The 10,024-nt window shown below is 49.2% G+C and overlaps 1 protein-coding gene across 2 annotated transcripts in view; it reads right to left on the bottom strand.

The window, feature by feature from the left end:
* Window positions 1–6,084: 6,084 nt before the first annotated feature.
* Window positions 6,085–10,024, bottom strand: part of commd7 (COMM domain containing 7) — a 5,276-nt gene continuing 1,336 nt past the window's right edge. Inside the window, exons 4-9 of one of the 2 annotated variants that reach the window (XM_053424127.1) lie at window positions 9,239–9,295; window positions 9,078–9,115; window positions 8,848–8,938; window positions 7,834–7,883; window positions 7,546–7,594; window positions 6,085–6,650 (exon numbers count right to left, since the gene is read on the bottom strand). In XM_053424127.1, coding sequence (XP_053280102.1) covers window positions 6,574–6,650; window positions 7,546–7,594; window positions 7,834–7,883; window positions 8,848–8,938; window positions 9,078–9,115; window positions 9,239–9,295 — 362 coding nt within the window. In that variant the 3' untranslated portion in view covers window positions 6,085–6,573. Of the gene's footprint in view, window positions 6,651–7,545; window positions 7,595–7,833; window positions 7,884–7,912; window positions 8,108–8,847; window positions 8,939–9,077; window positions 9,116–9,238; window positions 9,296–10,024 lie in introns of those variants that run through there. The other variant, XM_053424128.1, reaches the window with a different exon arrangement.

Raw genomic sequence — 10,024 nt, 5'->3', positions numbered from 1 at the left:
AGTGACACACAAACGCACACAGACACACACACTGAGTATAAACACTGATCAGCTGTTGCTGCACACAGGTCATACTCCTCTCAGCACGACGCAGACAGAAACACAACAGGCTGCTCGTCTGAACCACAAACACAACATTAAGGTGTTGTGTAGTTGAACACAAGTGTAGTTGGACACAAGTTGTGTAGTTGGACACTTGTGTAGTTTATGTCCTGTGAGGCTGAAGACATGTTTTCATATTGTATTTCATAACGTCCACTGTTGAATCACAGCTCGGTCAGTTCCCGTGTCCAATGGAAGGCGAGCAGGAGGTCACGTGACCACATGTGTTCATAGGAGACTCAAACTGTTAGAACCGCTCTGGAGTTTCAAACTGAAACATATGAATCATATGAAGACTGAAACATATGAATCATATGAAGACTGAAACATATGAATCATATGAAGACTGAAACATATGAATCATATGAAGACTCCGGTGATGGAGCTGATAATATTCACACAATAAGTCATCAACTATAAATAATCATCAACTGAACTGGAGAAAACAAAACAAGTTGAAGTTTGTGAATGAAATGTTTCTCATCCTGTACACACACACACACACACACACACACACAGACACCCCTCTCACCTTGACGGGCACGTACAGCACGGGTCTGCCCGCTGGGCTCCGGGCCTCAGTCCGGTCCTCGGTTCGGACCTGGAACCCTTTGGACTTGACCCAGAACTTGAACTTGGCGTTGATGTGGCTGCTGCTCTTCTCCTGCAGGAGCAGGCCGGGCCGCTGCTCCTCCTCCTGCAGGAGGAGCGTCTGCAGGATCTTGTGGTACTTGCGCCGGGTCACGGTCTTGGTCTTCCCGGAGTCCCCGTAGGTCCGCGAGCACCAGTCCTGGAACTCCCCGAACATCTCCACCCCTCCGGCCGCCTCGGGCCCCGGAGGAGCGGGGCCACCGCTCTGCTGCTGGAGGCTGGAGGTGGAGGAGCTGGAGGAGGTGCAGGAGGTGGAGGAGGTGCAGGAGGTGGAGGAGGTGGAGGAGGAGCAGGAGGACACCAGGTGCCCCGCTCCGCTGCCTCCTCTCGTCGTCATGATGAACGTGTCGGATCCGGAACTCAAACTGTCTCTAACCCTCGAAGGATCTGACAAACCAACACGAGTCCGAACCTTCATCCATTCATCAAGATCCGGTTCGGTTTGAGATCCTCCTCCTCCTCCTCCTCCTCCTCCTCGGCTCTAACGCACTAATGGGAATCTGCGGACAGACCGGGAGACGGAATGAAGGCTGAGGTCTCTCTCCCCGGAGGAACGAGGGGTCTGGACCCGGTGGAGGGTTGAGGTGGACCGGACCGGACCGGGCGGTGCAGACTGGAACCCGCGTCCCGCTCAGACACACCTGTTAGCAGCTCGGTCGGCCTGTCCCGTGGGGGGCGTCGGTCACCGCCTCCTCCTCCTCCTCCTCCTCCTCCTCCTGTTGGGGAGGATAAAAAGAGATGTGAGGCTTTCTCCTCCTGTCCTCGTCTCCTCCTCCTCGTCTCCTCCTGTCCTCGTCTCCTCCTGTCCTCGTGTCCTCCTCCTCCTCCTGTCCTCCTCTTCAGTCCCACCTTTCAGTCCGGTTCTTCTGTCCGATCTTCTGAGCAGGAGCAGCGCACGGTTACACACATTAGTCTCCTTCCTGCCTCCTGGTTGCTGGTGTCACCTCCTCTCTGCTCCTCCTGCTCCTCCTGCTCCGGCCCGGGGCTGATGGGAAACAAGCGGACACCTGTTTGAATCCCGCCCGTCCTCTTCCTCCGCTGTCCCGGCAGAGCGCAGCTTCCTCCTCACGTTAACGACTCTTCCTCCTCTTCCTCTTCCTCCTCTTCCTCAGAATCATCAGCAGCAGCAGCTGTGGTCCTGAACACACAAACACACAAACACACAATCACACTAACACGCTGCAGCTCCTGTGTCTCATCTCGTCTCTTCAGAGAGCTACATCACAAACTGCCTCATGGACCCTGAGCTGAGATCAGTGAGCTGGAGGAGCAGGTGGAGGAGCAGGTGGAGGAGCAGGTGGAGGTTGAGGAGCAGGTTGAGGAGCAGGTGGAGGTTGAGGAGCAGGTTGAGGAGCAGGTTGAGAAGCAGGTGGAGGTTGAGGAGCAGGTTGAGGAGCAGGTGGAGGTTGAGGAGTAGGTGGAGGAGCAGGTTGAGGAGCTGGTGGAGGTTGAGGAGCAGGTGGAGGTTGAGGAGCAGGTGGAGGAGCAGGTGGAGGAGTAGGTGGAGTTTGAGGAGCAGGTTGAGGAGCAGGTGGAGGTTGAGGAGCAGGTGGAGGTTGAGGAGCAGGTTGAGGAGCAGGTGGAGGAGCAGGTGGAGGAGCAGGTGGAGGTTGAGGAGCAGGTTGAGGAGCAGGTGGAGGTGGAGCAGGATTCAGAGGATCAGAGGACAGAAGAGGAACAGTCCAGCTCCTGCAGCTGTTCACTCTGATGTCCACTGAGAGACATGAGGGACATGTCCTGCAGTGTCCCTCATGTCTCTGTCCATGTTCAGATAAATGTCTGAACTACATTAAACACATTTGCTTTGAGCAGCTTCTTGTTTATATGAAATAGATTATTAGGTTTTATTTAAATATAAATTAAAGACAAGCAGCTTATAAACAAGTGTGTGTGTGTGTGTGTGTGTGTGTGTGTGTGTGTGTGTGTGTGTGTGTGTGTGTGTGTGTGTGTGTGTGTGTGTGTGGACACCACATGTTCCCCAAGGAGTCACCAACAGCCTCCACACACACAGACACACACACACACACACACACACACACATAGAGGACGTAGAACAACTGCAGACCCGTCACAGCTCCACACACTGACATGAACACAACACGAGTCAAACAACACAATCCACCACACACACACACACACGGGGCAGGAGGCGGCTGTGGCTCAGGGGTGAGAGCGGTCGTCCTCTAACCAGACGGTCAGAGGTGGAGACGTTAGAAGACGTCCCTGTCCCATCACGCTCTGTTGGATGGACGTGGTCTTTGAGGGACATCAGCCCCTCGTCCGTCCCTGTCCTCCACCGGCTGGACACCAGGTTCCAGAGGACCCAGGCTGAAGGAACCTGGGGGCCACCTGACCCGTCTCACAAAGTGCAATCACCACACACACTTGTGCTGCTGCGTTCACCACAGACACACACTGATACAAACCACTTGATTGTGACTGGAGGTTGGATCCCTGTGGGCGGCAGGTTCTTCCTGGTTCCACCGACTGGAGATGGAACAAGATACACAACGTTCATATTCAAATTCATCTACTGGTCAAATAATAACAACTGAAGAAGATTTCCAGTTGAAACTTTGATCAAACGAGAGAAGGGACGCTGAGTGTGGACACAGCTACACAGAGACGTGTGTGTGTGTGTGTGTGTCTGTCTGTGTGTGTGTGTGTGTGTGTGTAGAGTTGAGCGGCCGTTATGTTTGTGTGTCATATCTGAGGCTCATGTCTTTCCCCAGAGGAATACACGATGAAGAGAGGAAGAAAAGAAACTGAACTGAGAGGATGGAAATAATCTTCCACTGGGAAGTGAAAGTGTCTCCCCCCCCCTCCATTTAAACAGATATAGAGCAACGAGGGGCGGAGCCTGTAGAGCAGCAGGAGACAGGACGTATCAACTCCAAGTGGACGTCTTCTTCGTCTTCTACGTGTCCGGCTCCTCTTCTTCATCCTGAGATCTTTGTGTTCTTCCTGTTTCACGTCACGTGTTAGAAACCTGGTCCACTCGTCCACTCGCCCTCTGGGACGTGTTTCTGTTTGTCTTCATCCATCAGGAGCAGGTTTCTAGGTTCCAGTCCGTCCTGTGTTAAACTGTCTTATTCTTTCTCTTTCTCTTCTACACATGTGCACACACACACACACACACACACACACACACACACACACACACACACACACACAAACACACCATGTGCAACAGAGCTGAGGATGAGTGCACACGGTTTAATGCACATATATGTTGATGCAACACACACACACAAGGACTGAGAGGTCAAATCAGTGAGACACACCCTAACACACAGACACACACACACACACATACACACCCACACACACACACACAGACACACAGACACACACAGGGCCGTGGCTGCCTCGCCTGGCTGGATCTCTCGGTTGCCATGGTGGCAGTCAGCTGGAGCGAGTGGGCGCCGAGGAGGAGACACACACACACACACACACACAAACACACACACACACACACAGACACACACACACACACACACGCACACACATGTGTGTCCTTCTATCTTAGTGAGGACACTCATTGACATGACACATTCTCTAGCTCCTAACTCTAACTTTAACCATCAAAACTAAAGGCCTCATTTTACCTGACCCCGACCCCGACCCTGACCCTGACCCCGACCCTGACCCTGACCCCGACCCCGACCCTGAATCGAAAACTAATAAGATAATAAAGTCTTTTTAAATTACTATTTCAAAATGTCTCAAATGTGAAGGATTTCCTGCAGATTTTTACAATATAAATAAAATATGATGTAATTGAATTGTCGACTCTAGTTCAGATACAAAAATATAACTGTCTTCATGTTTTTAAATCATGTTTGCTAATGAATTAAATTGTGTAAATCTGTTTGAATCTGTTAATTATATTTTGTTTTCTTTCCTGAATCAAGTCTTTGGTCTAAAGTCACATATTTGACTGATCAACAGCGCCCTCTAGTGGCAGCATTATTAAAGATGAAGAATGAGTCTGTTCCCTGAAGACGAAGAGTTCAGCGTGAGTGTGTTACTGTGACTATATGAGGACACACACACACACACACACACACACAAACACACACACACACACACACACGCACACACACACACAAACACACACCCTGAGTAATGCATGTACTGACACACACTTCACACTGACATTTCCTTCCTCAGTGTCTGCAGGTGTAGTTACTCATCTTCTACAGAAGAGGGTGCTCTAAATCAAGTTGCCTCAGGAAATATAAGCTCTTCTTATATATCAATATACTATAGATATAAATAACTTGTACAAGATAGAGTTATTAATGTCACCACAGTTTTCCTCTTCTACTCTCACTTTGCAGTTAGAGCTATTTAATTGATTATTATTTCATGTCAAACATTAACCTGTATTTCCTCCATGATGCTCATCAAATCTCATTAATGTTGAAAAAAAACACATTTAAGTTGTGAGGAGATTTACTGCTGGAGATGGAAACTCTTCAATGACCCTGATGACCCCTGTGGTCTTCACTGACCCTGATGACCCCTGTGGTCTTCAATGACCCTGATGACCCCTGTGGTCTTCACTGACAACACATGTTTTAATAGTTAAAATCCCGGCAGCTAGATTGACAACCACTAATATCGGATTAGTAACAGAATCATGGGGATTGGTCAATTAAGCACATTTATGATTATTATGATTCATGTGATCTCTTGCACACCCTAGCTTACCTGCACATTGTGTCTCTGTCCAATCGGCAGGGACAGGGATATTGTTTTTCTCTGCGTATTCAAACCAGTTCACGGCACTTAACTGGAGCAAGGCCATGGAACTGGTCAGATAGTTGTTTCCAGTGTTTGGCTCCTCCTCCATCTCATCTGTGAATATTCTCTTTACCTCAGCTACTGCACCCCAGGCTACTGATGTTACTTTCCCTTTCTCTTTTTTCTTTATGAATCTCTTGAGGGTTGTCTTATCAATATTTCTGTCCCTTCCATCTTTTCTTAAGGACTTCTTTCCTTCATGACCTCAGCGGCTGCTCTCTCCATCTCTGTGAGGAGTGTTTGGCGTTTGTGATGTTTGTGTTCTTCAGGTTTCACGTCACGTGTTAGAAACCTCGTCCACTCGTCCACTCGTCTCTCGCCCGATGGAAGAAGGAATTGGCTTCTTTAACTTTCTCTCTTGATCAACAGACTAATGATCATTTAAAACCAGATTCATTCACAAAGTGAGTTTGAATCAGAGGAACTTTCACCAGAAGAAGAAATTCAGTGATTTATTCACAACACAAAGTGGTTCCTTCTTAGTCACCTTTATTTTTAGATTATTAATGAAGTGTTACACCCACGCACACACACAGACAAACACACACACACAAACACACACTCACAGCCTTACATAAACACACACTCTTCCATTCACTCACTCACACACACACACTCACATGTTTGTACAGCTATCTTAGTGAGGCCACTCATTGACATAATGCATTCCCTAACCCTAACCTTAAACCTAACCCTTAACTGAACCTAAACAGCGGCTGGTAAAACATTCATCCTCCAACCAGAAGGTCGGCAGTTCGATCCCCAGGAGCCCATCTGCATGCTGACGTGCCCTTGGGCAATGTGCTGGACCCCGACCTGCCCCTCATAGAACCCAAAGGTTCTGCTAATAGATGCACTGTGAAGCTCTCTGAGTGAAGAGCAGATCAATTCAAACCATTTCAACCTGATTCCAACCCACAGCAGTTTATTAAAGGAGGGTCACAAAGTGAGGAGCAGCCGGAGTCTCAACCTGGTCCTCACAAAGATCAGCTGTAGGAGAGCCCCCCCCCCTCAGCTGAAGCACTCCATGCTGGCCTTGGCTCTCTCCATCTCGTGCAGGAAGTTGTAAAACTGAGGGAGTGTCAGCTCTGGAGGAAGGAAACAGGAAGTAGATGACGTCTCTATGTTAACACAGACAATTCATACAGATGTCAGTTTTATTTCTCTTTTCAAAGTTGAGCATCGACATCAAAGGTTCAACGTTTTCGTTTACGGTGGAAAAAACTCTGAAGTTCTTTAAAAGGAGGTTTTCTCTGGAAACTAGAAAGTCCCTGTAGAGCCCCCCCCCCCCCCCAGCCCGTCCTCCAAGGTTCCATCATATCAATAAGTTACAACACTGATAGAAATCACTTCTCTCAAAATGTCTGCTCACTTTAATCCAGATCCACGAATCATCACAGAGATCTGTGAAAGTGTCAGAAGACGTTCTGTCTCTCAACGTTAGAGAAAGAACAAAGTGAATCTGCTTCTTCACGGTTCTGCTACAACAACACAATAAATTCTTTCTTGACTCGTTGATGAATAAAATCAAATCTGTTTGGTGAACTTATGTCTCTCGATGCTTTCTGACTGCACTGGTTCCTCTGGATCTTCTCTGGAGGACCAGACTCAGGTTCTCCTCCTCTCACCTGAACCATGAGGAGGATCTGATGCTGCTGTGTTGTTCAGCTGTGAAACACTAACTCTCATGTTCTACACAGGAAGCTGGAGGACCTGAGCTGCTCGGAGATCTCCAGAGAAACGTTTGAATAGAGACGTGGTCCTCCTGTGGGATTTGGTGCAGCTCTATAGAATGAGACCATCAGGCCTCAGTACAGAGACGCTTTGTTAGATCCAATCTGCTGCTGACTCATGTCTCACAGCTTCACGTCCTCTTCTGCTGAGTCATCGTATCACCTTCATTTCATCACTTCTTTACAGACACAATAAATTACATTGAGAGGGAATTTGTCCGTGACGACACAAACTGGTGAACTCACTCACCCATGAAGACGTTTTCAGTGGAATTCCCTTTTCTGACCACGAGCTTCAACTGCAGGAGGACGACAGGACACATGTCACTGTGGGTGTGTGTGTGTGTGTGTGTGTGTGTGTGTGTGTGTGTGTGTGTGTGTGTGTGTGTGTGTGTGTGTGTCTGTGTGTGTGTGTGTGTGTGTGTGTGTCTGTATGTGTGTGTGTGTGTGTGTGTGTCTGTATGTGTGTGTGTGTGTGTGTGTGTCTGTGTGTGTGTGTGTGTGTGTCTGTGTGTGTGTGTGTGCAAAGCTTTCTCACCTGCAGGTAGATGTTGCCCACTTTCTGTGTCTCACTGGTTCCCACAGTCACTGTAGGTTCAGACAGAGACTGGAGTTACTGTCCTGTTTCATTTCCAGACTCACATGTGAAATCTCATGAGTTCATCTTTGAGTCCAGGTGAATATTTGAACCAGATCTGAAGACCTTCTCTCAGGGTTCTGGAGATCTCATGCTCACAGCGTGGAGTTACCAGAGAACATGAAGCTTCTGACCACCAGGTGGCGTCGGTGCAGAGATATAGAAACATCCTGATCTGAAGAAGATGTGCACAAGGACCTGCATGAGGACCACAGGTCCAGGCCACTTTGGATCAAAGTCTCCACAGACAACATCTTCTTCTTCTGACGGTTAATGGCGGTTGGCAAACAACTTAACGTGCACTACTGCCCCCGTGTGGAGAGGAGTGTGAGTGGATGTTTACCTTCATTCTGTCAAAGAGTCCTGTGAGTTCTTTAGAAACCTGAATATTTCCTTCTCCCTCTCTCTCCTGAGCCCCTCCCTGATATTTCTCTGAGACTTAATGTGTTTCTTTGCAGTTTTTAAGTGTCTTAATATGAGAGGACAACATGCAGAGACACGCTGTCTTCAGCTGACTGGACGTCTTCTACATGGACAGACGGCTCAGTGACATCCAGCAGCCGCTCCCTGTCCCCTGTGTCTTAATGTTCTATCACCTGTGAGTGATTCTGAGTCATCAGCTCATGTGAATTAACATCCAGGTCGAGAGAGACCCATCGAGCTGTAGAAGAACATGAGCTGTGAGAGGAGGACGTGAGGACATGGACATGCAGAGGAGCTGTGAGAGGAGGACGTGAGGACATGGACATGTAGAGGAGCTGTGAGAGGAGGACGTGAGGACATGGACATGCAGAGGAGCTGTGAGAGGAGGACGTGAGGACATGGACATGCAGAGGAGCTGTGAGAGGAGGACGTGAGGACATGGACATGCAGAGGAGCTGTGAGAGGAGCCCGAGCTCGTCTGGTTCTTCTCACCTCCGAACTTCCACTCCATGTCCAGCAGCTGGTTGACCATCAGCGCCTGACTGACCGCCTGTCGGGACAGCGCCTCCTGGTGCTCCGCCCACTGCAAGACACCAGCACAGGTCAGAAACACTCCTGAAGCTGGAAGCTCCTCATGGAACCACCAGAAGAAACCAGTCTTCACTAACTGATGAATGTTTATCATTAATCATGAGCTCTGGTAAGACCTGAAGGAAAGTCACCTGCTGTGAGAAGTGAGACGCCTTGTCCTCGCTGAGTCCTGAGGAGACAACACACAGGTCTGAGTCCAGGTCTTCAAACTGGACCGTGAATTAAAAACACTGAGGGAACATGTGACTGAGGCCCCCCCGACCCTGAGATCAACTGGAGACGTGATGTTTACCCAACGTGACCAGGTCCTCTCTGATCAGCTCAGCTGCCAGGTTCTTCTTCAGGGCTCCTGGGACAGAGCAGAAGAATCTGAGTCACTGAGGGACACTTTACTGGATCTGGACCTGACCTGTCCCAGCTGTGAGGTTCTGAGTGCTGTGGGACACCTTACTGGATCTGGACCTGACCTGTCCCAGCTGTGAGGTTCTGAGTGCTGTGGGACACTTTACTGGATCTGGACCTGACCTGTCCCAGCTGAGAGGTTCTGAGTCACTGAGGGACACTTTACTGGATCTGGACCTGACCTGTCCCAGCTGAGAGGTTCTGGGTGTTGTGGGACACTTTACTGGATCTGGACCTGACCTGTCCCAGCTGAGAGGTTCTGTGTGCTGTGGGACACCTTACTGGATCTGGACCTGACCTGTCCCAGCTGTGAGGTTCTGGGTGCTGTGGGACACTTTACTGGATCTGGACCTGACCTTTCCCAGCTGAGAGGTTCTGAGTGCTGAGGGAACCTGAGCAGAACCACTGAGCATGAAGCTTCTCTCTTCTTCCTCCTGATCACTGATCGTTTGTCCTCGACCTTTGAGTTGGACAGCAGGAGATGAACCAGGTTCTGTCTTCAGAGAGTTTCTACTAAAGCTACGTCCACAACGAGGTTCACTTTCAGAACCTATCTTCTCTTCTATGTTTCCACCTGGTCCGGTTCTCCAGATCCAGACTCTCCTGGAAACATCACGTTTCACAACTCACGATGAGTGTGAGGAGGCACAAGGTCAGATTGCATTCTGGGTAACAG

Source organism: Pleuronectes platessa, chromosome 6 (assembly GCF_947347685.1).
Source record: "Pleuronectes platessa chromosome 6, fPlePla1.1, whole genome shotgun sequence".
In the NCBI taxonomy this organism is placed as follows: domain Eukaryota; kingdom Metazoa; phylum Chordata; class Actinopteri; order Pleuronectiformes; family Pleuronectidae; genus Pleuronectes; species Pleuronectes platessa.
Note: the sequence above shows the minus strand (reverse complement) of the source record. Positions and strands in the feature narration are given on the sequence as shown.